This window comes from Saccostrea echinata, unplaced genomic scaffold (assembly GCF_033153115.1).
Source record: "Saccostrea echinata isolate AGI-Se365-2 ecotype Australia unplaced genomic scaffold, CSIRO_AGI_Sech_v1 ptg000016l, whole genome shotgun sequence".
Lineage (NCBI taxonomy): Eukaryota > Metazoa > Mollusca > Bivalvia > Ostreida > Ostreidae > Saccostrea > Saccostrea echinata.
Window position 1 is genome coordinate 5,294,597 of NW_026889765.1, and position 18,998 is coordinate 5,313,594.

Consider the following 18,998-nt stretch of genomic DNA (forward strand, 5'->3'; position numbering starts at 1 on the left):
GATATCATGTTCTCCCTGATCACATCGATAGCGTGTAGAAACAGCGGTATATGAACACATGCTTTTGTGTACAAAGCAAACGTGTAAACCAAAAGGATGGGAAAAAAACGACGAAATAAAAACATTTCTCTATTAACTGAAATTATTGTCTTTAGACAGATAAAAATAAATGATTATCCGCCTGAGAACATGTGAAAATTATACCCAAATACAATGTAACGAAGGATTTTGGGTTTAATCCCGAGTACACAATTATAGCAATGATGTGTACATGTACATGCAGAATACCTCTTTTTTATCCTTCGTCCATGTGTTCCTCCTTAACGGAAAAAATTATCAGTAAATTATATTATACCGAACGAGGTTGAAAAATGCCGAACTTTATTTCTTAAAATTAACAGCAATTATCCGACTTTTCTCATATCACTGTAAAAATGCCGTAAAAACTAAAACCGTCTGGTTTGACTTTGTCAACGCGTTTTTGATCGGGTTTGAGATTTTTATTAAATATCTGGAGTATTTCGCTTATTCTGCAAGTCCGTATAATGAAAGAAAACACTGACAGATTTAAAGGAGGTTCAGGGGGCCTGCCCCCACTGGCGGATTTAAGTGGGGCTCGGGGGCGCACGCCCCCCCCCCCTAAAATTTTCAAAATATTAATAATGCCATACTTTGGTTTTATAATTAATGGTCAATTAAAAAATGGTAATTTTATTTTATTTTATGACCAAGTATCGGTTTTCTTAAAAATCAAGTCTGAAAACCTTGCATTCCCTAGGCTATGAATATTATCTCATAATTATTCAAAGCGGAAAACGTCTCCCGATTTCGTTTGAAGGGTAGACAGCACTTGTCAATTTCCTATGATGATGCAAAGAAATAAAGGCTGGTCGAAGGTAAATAGCATTCGGCAAACCTCGGCTGATTCCGTCACCTTCATCCAGATGAGGTACGAATCGGCCGAGGTGTGTCGAGTGAGGTAAAATCAGAAGGTCTACGTTACAAACCTATCCACTGATTGATGTATTTATTTATCAAATGGTGTAACTATGCATTAATTTACTTACATAGTTACAAGACTTTTTTTTAACGTCAGGATATAGGTTATGATGGTCACAGACGAGTGTAACTTCGACCACCTGGTTAATTTCGACTGTTCATAATTTGTTTATAACCCATTATAGTGTACACACATCTATTTTATGCAGAAAGAAAATGCATTTTTCATATACAAATCAATGTTGATAATAATAGGCGAAATTTATTTCTTTACTGGAAAATTACATCCAAGAAGAAACTTTATCGCCCGAAAAATTACGGACGAGTATTTTTAAACCATTGCGAGGAATTATCAGTTTATCACCTCTAAAAATATCTTGTATATACAGAAAGACACGGTGGATATTCCTGGCGTGAAATTTATCAACTATGTTTAAATTTGCAACTTAAATTCATACCTTTTAAATTTATAGTATTTAGTTTTTACAAATAAAATGCAAATCAGCTGAACAGAAATCGGCCGAAGTTACCCTTTGCATGAATACGGCGTCAGCAAGTAACTCAGTTCGACCAATGAAAATGACGCAATGCTATTTGTTACCAGAAAAAAAATCATGACCACCATCCGTATAAAAAAAAGTATTAGGATAAGTATTATGTACAAGAATACTCCGTAGAAACTAGTTCTATAACCGTGAAAAAATCATCTGTTTTGTTTACATGCGGTTTAGATTCCTGCGCATATATATATTTGTAGCATGCCTTGATAAATCGGTAAATTAGTCTCTAGGCACCTGGTGCACTTAATGTCTTCAAATTAGGTACATTTTGAAAATTGCTTCTTTTTTTTTCTTTTTGTCAGCATTTTTCACAATCTTTTATGTTTTACAACAAAATAATTTAAATTAATATATATGTATTTTTTTAAATTAGAGATGACGCGAATAATTTCATTTATATTTGCACATCGATCGAAAATACCCCGTGTGCAGTTGAAGTTACCCAACACACATATCTTGTAAATCGAACACATTTATTTCATATCATGACGAATAATACATATAACACAATGTAATCTGAACAATAAAAGGTATTCCGAAGGAAAAATAATCCAATAAATGTTGAGCGTAATACATGCAATAGGCAGTGACATACTTGAACAAATCTAAATATAAAAAAATAATCGGTCGAAATTACACCACCCTACCCTACAGTGTACCTGTCATATATGTATAATACTTATAAAAACAAACGTTGCAATATTTAATTTTTCAATATTCAGATATTCTTTGTGTATCATTGTGCTTCGTTTATTTCATACTGCTATAAAGGGAACTGCACGTTACAGCGTGTTTGTTTATATTGTTTCGTTGGCTGCGGTGGAGATACATGTGTAGGTCAGTGAATGGAATTTAATAATAAAAAAAAAACAACACTTTTTGGAATAACATTAGAGTTACATACAAATATCAGGTTGACTAGCATCCTTGCTGAGATAATAATGATTCAGAACGACTTCTGACATACACGAAGTTCGGAGATTCACGAAGTTCTGAGATACACAAAGTTTCTGCTTTCTCAAGAGTAAATTTGAAAAAAAAATTATCAAATGATTAATAAATTTATACATTATTCTTAAGCAGACGTGAAATTCCTACGAAGACTTTAGAGTATTGTAAGTTACAAACTTAATTCATATCTTATAGGCTTTTGTGTAAAGGAAGTAATCAATACAACTATTTTTGTGTCTGCTTTTACTGACTCTTAAAATTCACGAAAACCCAGGAGCTTCCGGGGGCTTCGCGCCCTAGGCCACCACCAGGGCTTCGCCCTGGACCCACTGGGGGCCTTAAGGCGGCCCCCAGACCCCCTGCCTGAACGAAGTTATCCACGCCCCCCCATCACAAATCCTATATCCGCCCATGGCCCCCTTTTGTATCCAAAATATACACAAGATTTAATAAATCAATTTATAATGTGGCTTTGGGCCCCTATCCCGACACAAAACTGGTCGGGCCCCCTTTTCAAGATTCCTGTTTCCGCCACTGAAAAAGAATGTGTTGTTCTCTTGGATGTCGATATCTGAATAATGTTTTATTTAAACACATAGTCTAATATATCATGGGCGCCAATAATACTTGTTTTTTAAAATAAAGTGGTTCTTACAGATGTTAAAAAAACCTTATAAACGGCTAAATAATTATTTAATTCATCTACAACAAATGTCAGTTTAGTTCTTTGCTTTCATAATCTAACTTTTTATAAATTAACACGAAAGTCGTGCGATCGTATACAAATACTCAGAAGCAATCTTTCATATTTAATGAACGTATAGGTGAATAAATTTCCTCTCATCACTATACGTAAACCCCCATCCTCGAAATAAATAGAATGTTTTCCTTCGCAGTCGGTTGGTTTTACCAGGTACATGTCAGTACAAGTGAGGATGGAGCTTTATAGAAGCAGGTGATGAATTCCGAGAGAAAGGCACTGCCTATTTTATATACATGTACATTCTTAGGGACCTGGTTTTCTGAACCGATCTCACTGTTATTCAAAGACCTAGCTAGAAATTCTCTCTCTCTCTCTCTCTCTCTCTCTCTCTCTCTCTCTCTCTCTTTGAAATGCAGGCCCGTCGATTGTAAAAAAAAAAAATGACAAAATAATTTCAATTTTTAATAAGTATCTCATCTCCTAAGCCAAAGACCCAAGTAAGCTTTTGCTGTTCATAATTCTTCATCTTTGTTTGCTATATTGGTGTATATAAGCATTATCGTCGTTGTTGTTCTAAAGCTACTCGTAAATTTTTCTCATTTTTATCTTATCAAGAACCACTGGACCATAACAACGAAAATTAACACAGAATATTTTTGGTAAAGTTTTGTTCAAATGAAGGGTCACATCCTCTTTTAACGGATACAAATTAGATGGGGTCCAGGCGCAGATCAAGGAATTTTTTTCTACGTGGGGGTGGGGGGGGGGGAGGGGAGGGGATCCCAATAAAAAAATATTTCAACCCAGAAATTTCTTGACGAGCCAAAAAAAAGAAACTCTTTTCCCAAACGTGAAAAACCTGTTTCGTGTGTGTGTTTGTGTGTGTGTATGGTGGAGGGGGGGGGGGGGGTCGTTGACTTTTAAAGCTTCATACCTAAGACTTTTCATACCATTTTAACACAGATCCGCGTTTTCTAAGGGGGGGGGGATGGTTTGTTTTACTTGTTAGCTCACCTGAGCTGAAAGCTCAAGTGAGCTTTTCTGATCACCCGTTGTCCGTCGTCCGTCCGTCTGTCTGTCCGTCCGTCCGTCTGTAAACTTTTCACATTTTCAACTTCTTCTCAAGAACCACTGGGCCAATTTTAACCAAACTTGGTACAAAGTATCCTTGGGGGAAGGGGAGTTTAAATTTTTAAAATAAAGGACCAAGTCCCCTTACAAGGGGAGATAATCAAGAAAAGACAAAAATAGAGTGGGGTCATTAAAAAATCTTCTTCTCAAGAACCACTGGGCCAGAAAAGCTGAAACTTACGTGGAAACATCCTGGGACAGTGAAAATTCTAAATTGTTAAAGTCATGATCCCCGGGGGTAGGGCGGGACCACAATAGGGAATCCAAGTTTTACATTGAAATATATAGGAAAAATCTTTAAAAATCTTCTTCTCAAGAACCACTGAGCCAGAAAAGCTGAAACGTCTTTTGAAAGCATCCTGGGGTAGTGTAGATTCTAAATTGTTCAGATTATGACCCCGGGGGTAGGGCGAGGCCACAATAGGAAATACAAGTTTTACATTGAAATACATAGGAAAAATCTTTAAAAATCTTCTTCTCAAGAACCACTGGGCCAGAAAAGCTGAAACTTATGTGGAAGCATCCTGGGGTAGTGTAGATTCTAAATTGTTCAAATCATGACCCCCGGGGGTAGGGCGAGGCCACAATAGGGAATACAAGTTTTACATTGAAATATATAGGAAAAATCTTTAAAAATCTTCTTCTCAAGAACCACTGAGCCAGAAAAGCTGAAACTTATGTGGAAACATCCTCAAGTAGTGTAGACTCTAAATTGTTCAAATCATGATCCCGGGGATAGGGCGGGGCCACAATAGGGGGAATCTCAAGTTTTACATTGAAATATATAGGAAAAATCTTTAAAAATCTCCTCAAAAACCACTGGACCAGAAAAACTGAAACTTATGTGGAAGCATCCTGGGGTAGTGTAGATTTTAAATTGTTCAAATCATGGCCCCTGGGGGTAGGGTGGGGCCACAATAGGTATTACAAGGGGGAAGTCTGGTAATGAACAGCATGGCCAAAGTTACTCAGGTGAGCGATGTGGTCCATGGGCCTCTTGCTTAGTATATACATTTAACTGCCCCCAACCCCCTCTAGATCCGCGCATGGGGTCATTTGAAAATAGTATTCTCAAGAATCCCTAGACTAGAATGAGAAAATTTCCAACATAGCATACATTCATTTTTTTTTTTCAAATTTTGATTCCAGGGAGAAGGTTTGGGCCGGAAAGAGTGTTCATAATTTAACAAAGGAATTTATATATCCCCCCAAACGAAGTGTGTGGGTTTTGGGTGGGGGTGTTTTGAGTCTTTTGGAATCACACTGTCCGTCTGCCTAGCTGTCCGTCTGTACGTGATAGTTCGCCAAGGATATTATAACTTTGTTATGATTGATTGATTGTATGTTGTTTAACGTCCCTCTCGAGAATTTTTCACTCATATGGAGACGCCACCACTTGCCGGTGGAGAGCTGCAAATTTTGTCCTATACTCGGCACTTACGGCCTTTGAGCAGTGAGGGATCTTTTTCGTGCCAGCACCTACTGCGACACGGGACCTCGGTTTATACGGTCTCATCCGAAGGACCGGTCTCAACGTCCCACAGTGGGATTCGAACCCGCGACGTAAGGATCAACTCCTTACTTCGCGACTCTAGAGCAGACGCTCTAACCACTGCGCCACGCGGGCGACAACTTTGTTATGAAGAAACTGGAAGGTCATACTTGGTACAAAGATTACTAATGATCCGAAGGTGTGTCATGGTTTTGATCCAACATCATTCCAGCAAGTTCAAGGTCATTGGAAAAAAAATAGCAAGTATCATACTTGATACAGAAATTGCTTATGACAAAATTAAAGGGTTTGACACGACTTTCATCCAAGGTCATTCCTGTAAGTTCAAGGTCACTGCCAAAAAACTGTAAGATTAGTGTATGTGTTATAACTTTTGAAGCTCATACTTGGAACAAAGATTGCTTATGATCCACCGGTTTGAGATAACATAGTACTAGACTGGCAGAAGAAGTGGCAAAATTCATGCCTGGATTATAAATTTATAAGGGGTGGGAGGAACACAGGAAACTTTTTCTCAGATTGCTTGAGATGGGTTTTCCTGACCTTGAACAAGGGTTTTTCGGCAAGTTCAAGGTCACTGGCAGATAAATATTATTTTTTTTTCCACATGCTATAACTTTGTTATATAAAATCACTGAAAGCTTTTACTTGATACAGAGATTGCTTATGATCCAAGAATGTGTTTTGACCTTGATCCAAGGTCTTTCTGGCAAGTTCAAGGTCACTGACAGAAAAGTGCAATATTCTTTTTCAGGTATATCTTTGTCATTGGGTATCACTGGAAGCTCATAATTTGTTCAAAGGTTGTTTTTGACCTTAACGTAGGTCATTTAGGCAAGTTCAAGGTCACTGATATAACAAGTGTAAAATTCAAAAAGGTCTAATCGCCCAAGTGGCGCAATGGTAAGAGTGTCTGCTCTAGAGTCGTGGATTATGGAGTTGATCCTTACGTCGCAGGTTCGAATCCCACTGTGGGACGCAGAGACTGATCCTTCGGATGAGACCGTACAAACTGAGGTCCCGTCTGGCAGTAGGTGCTGGCACGAAAAAGATCCCTCATTGCTAAATGGCCATGTGTGCCGAATATAGGTCAAAATTTGCAACTCTCCATCGGCAAATGGTGGCGTCTCCATATGATTGAAAAATTCTCGAAAGGGACGGTAAACAACATACAAACAAATAAACAAAAAGGTCTATACTTTTGTAATAGAAAAAATTGCATGCATTTGCATTTCCCTGAAAAGATGATAAATATATCATCCAGAGTGTGTAATGGCCTTGACTTAAATCCGAGGTCACTTAGAATATGATGTTTTGGATAAATAGTCTGAAAGAATATGTGACTGTGATTTTTTTTATGTCGGTGACATAAAGATGGTGTTTGCTCTTAACCAGCTGCAGAATGTGTCATGGCTTGACGCAAAGTTATTTGGACAAGTTCAAGTTCACTGACAGGGGAATTTTACATTCCTTTACTGTCTTTCTACTGTTGAAACATTGAAAGTTGATGCCCCTTACAGGATTGTTTATAGCCTTAAAATGTTGCATGACCTTGACTCAAGGTCGCTCTGTCCTGTCCGGAGCTCCGACGGAAGACCTATTCGTTGCATTGCAACGAGCTCGGCTCTAGTTTATTTGTATTATTTTGACAAATAACAGATCTAAGAGGAACTTTTCTAATGTGTTGAAATATCGTATCTTAAACCCCTTTAGCGAACATTACATGTACAACTAGGTGTAAAACAGTTCAGCGACAAAAAAAATCAGGAAAAATCCTGGACAATTGTTTCCTTATATCACATTCTTTTAATCTACGTTTCTTTCTTTTTTACGGAAAATGCCGTTACTTTTTAGTCCCTTGTTGCAAAGTTTGAAACATTGGTATTAGATGCATGTATTTTTTACTTCATTCTTGTGTTTTAGATTTGTCCTGTGATGCCTTTCGATGTTATATGACAGGAATACGACAAAACTACGCATTATGTCCATTTTTAACTTTAAAAATCATAAATTTTCTACATTCTACCATTACCTCAAGTTAAAACATGTTCACTAAGGACAGATCCATGTCTGTCCATTTGAAATGAAATGTGGAGATAACGAACAGTTTTAAAGCTCATAGTCCATCTAAACAAAATAAATCGAGAGCAGAGCAAACACCGGCCCCAAAAAATTTCAGCGGCGGGATCAGGTGACATGGAGGAGTAAGCAGCCCATGTCGATGGTTACACCCTCCGTATGCTCCTTGTCATGATTGGGTTAACGGAAAAAATCCGTAGAAATTTCAGTGTGTAAATAATGGCCTTAAAATTGTATAAAAGACGTCAGTCAGCATTTGACCTAATGATAGATTGAATTTGCTGTATCGACCATAGAACTTGCGAAATAATGACTTCAAAGGAGACTGTTGATATCCTTGTTTCATCAGTTTGTTGGTTAATAGCCTGCCTCGTTTAGAAAATTGATCGTACGTAGAGCATGCTCTTGCATATCGAATCAACTGGGATATATAAACCCCATATGCAGGTGATAGGGTATGTTGCTACATAAGTAAGGGAGTTGAGGATAGAAAAGTTGACTGTCGCGAATTTATCCGACTGTCGCACTATCTTTAAACAAGAGGCCCATGGGCCACAACGCTCACCTGAGTAACCTTGGCCTTGCTGATTTTCACCTGATTTCTCCCCCCCCCCCATAAGTACTTATTGTGGCCCCGCCCTACCCCCAGGGGTCATGATTTGTACAATTAGAATCTACACTACCCCAGGATGCTTCCACGTAAGTTTCAGCTTTTCTGGCCCAGTGGTTCTTGAGAAGAAGATTTTTAGACTTTCTCTGCATATTTCAACGTAAAACTTGGATTACCTAATGTGGCCCCGCCCTACCCCCGCGGGTCATGATTTGAACAATTTGGAATCTACACTACCCCAGGATGCTTCCACGTAAGTTTCAGCTTTTCTGGCCCAGTGGTTCTTGAGAAGAAGATTTTTAAAGATTTTTACTTCATATTTCAATGTAAAACTTGGATTCCCTATTGTGGCCCCGCCCTATCTTGGGGGTCATGATTTGAACAATTTAGAATCTACACTACCCCAGGATGCTTCCACATAAGTTTCAGCTTTTCTGGCCCAGTGGTTCTTGAGAAGAAGATTTTTAAAGATTTTTACTACATATTTCAATGTAAAACTTGGATTCCCTATTGTGGCCCCGCCCTACCCCGGGGGTCATGATTTGAACAATTTAAAATCTACACTACCCCAGGATGCTTCCACATAAGTTTCAGCTTTTCTGGCCCAGTGGTTCTTGAGAAGAAGATTTTTAAAGATTTTTACTACAAATTTCAATGTAAAACTTGGATTCCCTATTGTGGCCCCGCCCTTCCCCCGGGGGTCATGATTTGAACAATTTAGAATCTACACTACCCCAGGATACTTCCACATAAGTTTCAGCTTTTCCGGCCCAGTGGTTCTTGAGAAGAAGATATTTAAAGATTTTTACTACATATTTCAATGTAAAACTTGGATTCCCTATTGTGGCCCCGCCCTACCCCTGCGGGTCATGATTTGAACAATTTAGAATCTACACTACCCCAGGATGCTTCCACATAAGTTTCAGCTTTTCTGGCCCAGTGGTTCTTGAGAAGAAGATTTTTAAAGATTTTTACTACATATTTCAATGTAAAACTTGGATTCCCTATTGTGGCCCCGCCCTTCCCCCGCGGGTCATGATTTGAACAATTTAGAATCTACACTACCCCAGGATACTTCCACATAAGTTTCAGCTTTTCTGGCCCAGTGGTTCTTGAGAAGAAGATATTTAAAGATTTTTACTACATATTTCAATGTAAAACTTGGATTCCCTATTGTGGCCCCGCCCTACCCCTGCGGGTCATGATTTGAACAATTTAGAATCTACACTACCCTAGGATGCTTCCACATAAGTTTCAGCTTTTCTGGCCCAGTGGTTCTTGAGAAGAAGATTTTTAAAGATTTCTACTACATATTTCAATGTAAAACTTGGATTCCCTATTGTGGCCCCGCCCTACCCCCGGGGGTCATGATTTGAACAATTTAGAATCTACACTACCCCAGGATGCTTCCACATAAGTTTCAGCCTTTCTGGCCCAGTGGTTCTTGAGAAGAAGATTTTTTAATGACCCCACCCAATTTTTGTATTTTCTTGATTATCTCCCCTTTGAAGGGGACTTGGCCCTCTATTTTAACAATTGAAACTCTCCTTTACCCAATAATGCTTTGTACCAAGTTTGGTTAAAATTGGCCCAGTGGTTCTTGAGAAGAAGTCGAAAATGTGAAAAGTTTACAGACGGACGGACAGACAGACGGACGGACAGACGGACGGACGGACGACGGACAACGGGTGATCAGAAAAGCTCACTTGAGCTTTCAGCTCAGGTGAGCTAAAAAATGTAGAACATTAAATTAAACTGAACTGAATTCCATTATTTGAGCGTTTAATAGACATTTATCAAATGTAGAATTGATGTATATCACGATAACTTGATAGCATGGATTCAAATGCATACGATTGTACCACTACAATTACACAGATTACAGATGATTGAGCTAAACATATATTCAAACTCATATTCATAGTTACAACGAACTTTTCAAATCTGTCTGTCTAAAACTTGTGTCAGTTTCAAATGTCGTAGACCTTCTTAACTAGTGCTATTACAAGCTAAATTGGAGATTTTACATTGATTTCATTTGAGAGATTTACATAAATATAGATAAAGTATGCGTACATCTTACCTTGCACAAACACGAGAACACAAAAAGAAATGCAGAGAAAAAACAGAAGTTTGTCATGCATTTTCATAAACTAAAACTCAATGCAACTAAAAAATATTATGATCCGGAATGCCTGTCTTTTTTGCGCAAGGCATTCACCGGATCTGTTTGTTAATCTTTTGGACCGTATGAAATCTGCACAGTTTTTGCACACATTAGGCAACGCTGTCAATTATTTACCACCGCACGAAAGTAGGTCAATGCTATATATTCCATTTTTACAAACTTGTGAATACACAGGTATTTACCGTTGGTAAGGTGACTATATATATTACAAAAACAATTGTCAGGACATGAAAGTTATGAGGATGAAAAAGAAAATGCCTTTAATGTGAAGGAAATATAACTTTCACAAATTTGACGAATATCTCAATTCAATTTAAAGAAAGTTCAAATTATTATCATTTTCTTTCCATTGCATGCTTCTATTGTCCTAGTGAAAAATTTGAAGATAACACTACTTATTATAATTCGAGTGTTTGATAGCCATTCAGCCATCGTACAATTGATGTACATCACAATAAAGTGAAAGGCACGGGAAGTATAGTTCTAAGGCGTACGATTATAGTACTTGTAATATCATACAGTGTAGTACTAGTGTTTCAACTCATATTAATTAGTAAATGTACAAGCCAATATTACAACGAAATCGACCTCTCCGAAACCTAGGTCAGTTTCAATTATCATACCTCTGCTCAGGTCATGCATGTAGAACAAGACGATATCGTATAGGTTGCTCATGTATTTGAAAGATTTTAGACACACAAGTAAATACATACGATGCATTATGTGTACTCTTACTTTGAACAAACAGAAGATCACGACAGGTATTGCAGAGATAAAGGTGAATTTTGTCATGCAATTTTATGAAGTTATCTCTGAGTTCAACTTATGATGAGCTACGTGTGCCTGATTGCACCTGATTGCACAGAAAACAAGCTAATTCAGAGAATTTGTGTCCCCCGCTTAAGAAAAAAAGAACACGCGCAGATCTAAGGGGGGGGGGGGGTTGGACCTTATTCTTTAAAATGTGTACAGAAGATTCTTTTTGTATAAAATAATTATCACACAGTAATGATAATTTTATGAGAAGGTTTGTACACACCAGACGTCATAAGTTCTTCATTTATTATGTTGAATACTAGAAAACTATCATTAGTAAATCGAAAAAAAAAATCAAAAAAAAAAAAAAAAAAAAAAAAAAAAAAAAATACGGGATTGTCCGTGATTTGAATTCGGGATCTCTCGCATTCAAAATTCAGAATCATACCCCTAGACCAAAGAGGCGCTTGATATTAAATCAAATCAAAAGCAAACATAAGGTCATGGTCACATATACATATTCACGTTCTTTGTCAAAATTTTAAACAACACATGGTGTCTAATTTAGCCTTTACTAAACAGTCTAATAGATGTAATTAGAATATAGAGTCCTCCGACAACCTGTATTATATGTAATAACTCCACATGCTCCTGTGCTAAAAATAGTGCCACGCGACTTTTAATATAAACAGGGAGTATTTCTAAAACTTTGAGCGTGACCGATGCCAACACTTTTCCAATTGACTAATATAAAGAAAAAAAATGGGGCGAGATACTTTAAGAGGGGCGGGCGGGGCCAAAGGGAGTTATGGTATAAAATTTCATTGCTAAATCTCAAAAGCTTCTTGAGATATCGCCCGAAAATGAAAGTGTTACACGCAGACAGAATTATGAATTTACGACCTTGACCTTTGACTTTTTGACCTCAAAATTAATAGGGATCTTTCTTAGGCCATAGGGAGTTGTGATATAAAACTTCATTGCAAAAGCTCAAAGGCTTTTTGGGATATCGCGCGGAAACGAAAGTGTTAAAACATACAGATTTATTAATTAATGACCTTGACCTTTGACCTCAAATCAATAGGGGTCTTTTTAGGCCATAAAAAGTTGCTATGTAAAATTTCATTGCAAAAGCTCAAAGGCTACTTGAGATATTGCGCGGGAACGAAAGTGTTACAGACATACAGATATATACAGCTAGACGGACAGCTAGACAGACTGACAGACAGACCGAAATTAAAATCCCCCAATATCAGGGAAAGCGGGGGACTAAAATCACACGAACTTTGACCTGTAATGCCAACTCAGCAGTAGCTTTGTACCTGGAAAAGAGAATCTCCAAAAGTACCATTTATGCAAGGGAGTTTACAAACAGAAAAACGTTCAAACGGCTATTGATGAGTTGATGAGGTTTAAAGACACGATAGACAAAACTTTTCATATTATGAAGAACAAAAATAGCAAGAGGGATCCAATGGCTATACCATCCCGTCCTTAAGAACCTCAGCTGTTCTCTTAAAAACACCATGCCAATTCTTCATACCAGCGATCTTTATGAACCTCCATTGGCTGCCAATAGACTACCGAGGAATTTAAAGGATATGATTGTTAGAGCCAGATTGAACAACCCATTACCGAATAGGGGCTTCAAAACTTGTTCCGACAGAAGTTGTTTTCTTGGCCTGACACAGAGATCTTTAACAGCCCCCTTACAGGCCGCAGCTACAGAATACTAGGAATTGTGTCCTGTCAAACAGACAATTGTATATATTCAATCAGCTGCACGGTTTGTCAAAAACAATATGTCGGAGAAGCTGGAGATCTCTGCAGAAGAATCAATAACCACTGTTCGACCATTAAGACCAAGACAGTCAATGAACCAGTTGGGGAACATTTCAACATCAAGGGCCACAAATTGGGAGGACATGACAGTATTTGTTATTGCCCATAGCCCAACATTGACCGATATATCAAAGAAAAAGCAAAGAAAGGTTCTGTATTCACAGGCAGAAGTCATTTGAAGTCATCCCGTCCCAATGATATCAACAAATTAAATTATTTCACCGGGATGAAAGTGAACTAGACCTTATTCCTGAATTTGACAAACAAAACTATAGTTCTCTCTAAAGAGTGTGAACTTGACAGTTAATCCACATCTTCATTTTTTTTTAATAAACTTAGCTATATGTAAATAAGCCTCCGAAATGTGGCTGAAATACTACCAAATCGGCGCAAAACAATAGACTATATTCAATTTTGCTTATATGACTCTTTTTTTAATTCATTTTATTCGAAGAAAAAAAAAAATTATATTCTAAAACTTTAAAGAAGCTCAAAATTCTTATTCTTCCAAAAACGGTTTTTTTTTTTTTGTTTTTGTTTTTTTTTTTTTTTGTTTTTTTTTTTTTTAATTTTCCTTAATTATCGCTCGTTATTTACAGTTACGCTATTTTAAAAGAATACATGATTGTACGATTACCTTATTTGCCGTAATTAATTAGCGATAATAATTTCGTTCAGTTATGAAATCGCACTTTACCTGAGAACACCGCAAAGACCGGACACAGGGGACGGCATTATTTCATATCAGCTTTTTCTTTTTTTAGTGTTAGTTGTATAAGTTTTCTAATTTTTTCTTATTTTCCTTTGTTTATTCTGATTTTCTTTGTAATCTTTTTCTTTATCCCCAGGGAAGGACAGGGTGTCCCAAAAATTTGACAATTACGTAGTGTAATGTTTCTCTCGTTGGAAAATATATATACACTTACTCAAAAGTTAAGGACCACCTTCTTTGATATGAAAATAAAATTTAAAAAAATATTTTGATTGAATATATTCAGATTTACTAGTCAATCAAACGTTTATTTATTATTTGTGTCTATATTACATCGATATCTCCATTTAAATACTTGTAAAACCGGTTTCCTCAAGGCCACCAATGCTTGTTCGAACAAGGCAGTTTTCAATTGTATTCACATCCATGTTCGCATGAGCTTAACTGAAAGAAAAAAAGTTATAAGTTTTGTGCAACCATGCCTCGTCGGAAACTCGGATGCTGAACGCTGGCAGGCCATTGGAATGGTGAGAACTGGAATGACGTACAGAAGGGTTGGCGAACACTTTAATGTCAGTCACACTGTAATTTTGCGTCTGGCACAGCGCTGGAGAGAAACTGGAGGTGTGGAAGAAGCTAAAAGATCTGGAAGACCCCGAAAGACTACAGAGAGGGAAGATAGTCTTCTAAAACGACTAGCTAAACAGAGTCCTTTTGACACTGCAACACAGAAGCAAATGGAACACCCACGCTCGAATCAGCAGAAGCACAGTTAGCAGGAGGCTTAACAAGAAACGGATGCGATCATGTCGGCCAATAAAACGTCCACTCTTATCCCAGAGACACAAAGAAGCAAGATAACTATGGGCACGACAGCATAGGAGGTGGAACATTCGGTCGTGGCAGAGAATACATTGGTTAGATGAAAGCCGATTTTTGCTGTACCCGGTAGACGGTAGGGTTCGGGTATGGAGACTCCCAAATTCTGCATACAAACAACAACATGTATTGGGACAAAAGCGTTTGGTATAGGCGGTGTAACAGTATGGGGATGTTCCTCTTTGCGGTGTAAACTGGAGCTGCACATTCTTGATGGCACCTTAACTGCTCAAAAGTACAGGGACAACATACTAAGCCAATTATTTGTGTCTCATTTCGATGATCATTCATTAGTAATCGACCTGTACTAATAGATGACAACGCTAGACCTCATTCTCATCGGGCCCGAATAGTTAAAGACTATCTTCACCAAGAAGCCATTGGAACTATGCCCTGGCCCGCCATGTCCCCAGATATGATCCCAATTGAACATGTTTGAGAATACCTTGGTCGTAGAATTAATCAAAGGACCCCAGGATGTGAAAACTTACAGGAATTGAAAGACGCGTTAATTCAGGAATGGAGACAGTCCCCCCCCCCCCCAAACCGCCTAAGACGACTTGTCCACAGTATGAGAAGGCGTGTAAAAAACTGTACAAAAGTCGTGGTGGATATACACATTATTAAATGTCTATGCTTATAAAGTGTTGGAAATTTATGACTCTTTAAATTCAAGTAGGGTGAATTCAAAATAAATGACCACCAAACTGAATTTTTTGGCAAAATTCAACTACTTATAACATATTTTTCACTTATATCATCATATCGCAAATGCATTCTAGTTTAAAATCCTGAAGTGGCAATAGAATAGACAATTGGATTAAAAAGTTTCAGAATTTTTATTAGTGAAATTTCTTTTGAAAAAAGAAAATATCATTACACCTTAAAAGACTTTCTAAAATACATAATCACAAGAAATTATAGTTTTTTATGCTTCAAAATGGTAAAAGGGGTATAAATGATTAAATCTAGACCTTGAATGAGTATCTTGTCTTGTACATGTGACAAAAAATCTTTTTGATTGTTATTTTACATTATTTTTTCAATTCTGGTTTGAAAAGTTTTAATATGAAAAAAATATGAAGCAATAAAATTCCCCCAAATTCACTTTTTTGTCCGTTCAAGTCAATTCTTTAAATCTAAGCCAAAAAAGAATTGTTATATACGAGTTCTCTTACAAAAAATGCTAGATTTTGAAGTCACCCTATGTTTCATTATTGTGTTGCACTCCTGACATCTGATATGTATTTTATTTAACATTGTTTTAAAAATTATAACACACAATAACCCATTCTTACTTTGTAAATCAATTTGTCGTGTTGATATTTTTCATCGTTTACAGCAGGTTTTTCATATTTTGAAGACCTTAAAACATGATTATTTGCAAAGTGTAATATATATAAATTGTATTTAAAATATATGTGATATGATGAAAACTATACCCTGAATTGACTGTAGAATTTCTGTAATTTGTTGATAGACATAGTGTTTTGAACATCAAATAGTATCAAGCATTTTTTTTCAACTTATTTTTTAGAAAAGATAGTTAAAAAGCATCGGTAATTATGAAGCAGTTTTGTTGCACTCCTGACTGCAGTAAAGTTTAAAATTAAAACCATAGAACACAAAAATTCATAAAGTGTTGGCAACATCAAGTGGTAATGAAATTGTGCAATACTTATAGTCCAATACTTCATAGTTAAAACAGATGAAAGTATTTAAAATTCGCATTTTATCTGGAATTATACCCTATTTTATGCCAAAAAACTAGCTTAAATGTATATTTAGAAGATAAAATATATTTTAAAGCATATTTTCCTTTAGAGGACAAACACAGTAACCCACCAGAAAAATTCTACTCATCATTTTTTCTTTATTTTTATTTTTATTGGATGATTTATAATTCTAACATATTTGTTGCACTCCTGACCAAAAGCATTGGGGCCTGAATTGTGAAGTGAAAATTACATAAGAACTTGTTCTGTTGTTTCAGTGAAGTTGAGGAGGAATTACTTGAATTTTATGACAATGTTTTAGTGTGTTTATTTTTAACGTTCATTAAAAAAATCACAAAAAAGATAAAAACACATCTGAATTGATAAAATTGAAAAAGGAAGGATTTTGATAATAAAACTGTCAATGATATAGCATTAAATTATACAAAAAGATCATTATTAATTAATGAATACTTCTAAGCATGAATAGAAGTCTTTTCGTCACAGAACTTGAATCTTTAAAAAATGTGTTGCACTCCTGACCGTAGAAATATGGATCTGAAGCACAGACAGATCCTGTAATTGATAAATCTATTTGGTAAAAATGTTCTTCGTGTCTTTATTTTCCAAAATAAAAATCAGAAAATCATATAATGATAATAGTTTTTTCATGCTTGGAAGCAAAACATCAAATGTTGCACTCCTGACATTTTTGGGTATGCACATATACTTGACTCTCATTAATACTGCTTGTGATTTATATAATATTTTTAAGTTTTAAAATGTATATCAGTTATTATTTTACACTTCCAAAATTCTTTTTTGTCTTAATTTTCTATCAGAATTTTACAATCGATGTTTTTTGGCAACACTACATTTTTTCTGTTGCACTCCTGACATGGTATAACATTTTTTTAAACATCAGCCATGACCAAAACTTGATTAAACAAAAGTTTCAACAGTCCACATTTAAAGCTCAATACTTTGAATATTTTCAGGAAAGTCTTTATTTTCAACATGAAGCATTATTTTTTATTTCACAGATCTCCAAATAATATTGAAATTTCAAAATGTCACAAAAAGTAGTTGCAATCCCGACAATTTTAGCATCATTTTTGGGCATAACTTTTTTGTTAATTGAGATATCAACGAGATATTTGGCAGGTATTTAGACACTATCTAAAGACATATGCTGAGACATAGAAATCTATTTTCATTGCCTGTATTTTAAGTGTGGGTTGATAAATATGCATTTGGTCATTTTTTTTTTAATTCACCCAGTAAAGTTAAACATGCTTATTGCTAGCAATTTTTGTCCGCAACAAATTAAAGTGAAACTTTAAATTCTACATTTTTTGACTTGTATTCTTTTCATTGAAAAACTATCATTTGCATAAAACAGATAAGTTATCAGATGATTTCGAAACATGCATTGACAAAGGAGAGTTTAGATCTACTCAGATTTAAAAACAAAAATTAAACAATTAATTGGATTGGTCTAAGAGAATGAAAAGTTTAAAGAAATTTCACAGAAAGAGTGATGGTCCCTAACTTTTGAGTAAGTAAGTATATATATATATATATATATATATATATATATATATATATATATATATATATATATATATATATATATATATATATATAATGATGGAAAGGGGACAAGTAACAAATAAGCCTTCAAATTCTTTCACAGGTTACAAACGTGTAAATTCTCTACCCAAATATCAAAAAAGATATTATATTCATAAATAATTCATCATTAAGGTTGACCTTTTAAACAATAAAACTTCCTGATAAATTTGTTGAAATTTAAGAATATTATAAGGACAGAAGACTTTAGTCTTTTAAAAAAAAGATTACTTCTAAACATCTGCTATCTTGCTCTAAATGAAAGATTTTTTCGAGGAAAACACATTGCGCTTACCGTCACTTACATGTAGCAGCATCTCCCCAAAAATACAAAACAAATGTAAACATAGAGATACAGTAGATTGAAGCTTGTAAACGAGCTATGATAGGAGGGAATGACAACATGAATGAAGAACGGACACAACAAAAGTTAAGCCACTTTAATGCAGGAGCATTAAACTAACTGTTAGTATAATTACAATAAAACTCACTACTTTAAGCGATTCACACTCTGATAATGATATCATAAATAATAATTTAAATGTAAAAAAAAAAATGCTCAGGATCAACAATGTAAATGCATCCTACGCTGATCTGTCAATAAATTTATCTGTATTGTACCATATCAATACACAGTGTTTATCTTAACTAATGCATATGACTGATAGACAACGAAATTTAATGAAATGTGTGAGTAAGTGGATAAGATAAACCCTAACGGTTAACAA

At 35.9% G+C, this 18,998-nt stretch overlaps 1 protein-coding gene across 2 annotated transcripts in view; it reads right to left on the reverse strand.

Annotated features, from left to right (window-relative positions):
* LOC133188844 (uncharacterized) overlaps window positions 1–10,809 on the reverse strand; it is a 30,886-nt gene extending 20,077 nt beyond the window's left edge. For both annotated transcript variants that reach the window (XM_061324326.1, XM_061324327.1), the window contains exon 1: window positions 10,630–10,809. In XM_061324326.1, coding sequence (XP_061180310.1) covers window positions 10,630–10,696 — 67 coding nt within the window. In that variant the 5' untranslated portion in view covers window positions 10,697–10,809. The remainder of the gene's footprint in view (window positions 1–10,629) is intronic.
* Window positions 10,810–18,998: the final 8,189 nt, after the last annotated feature.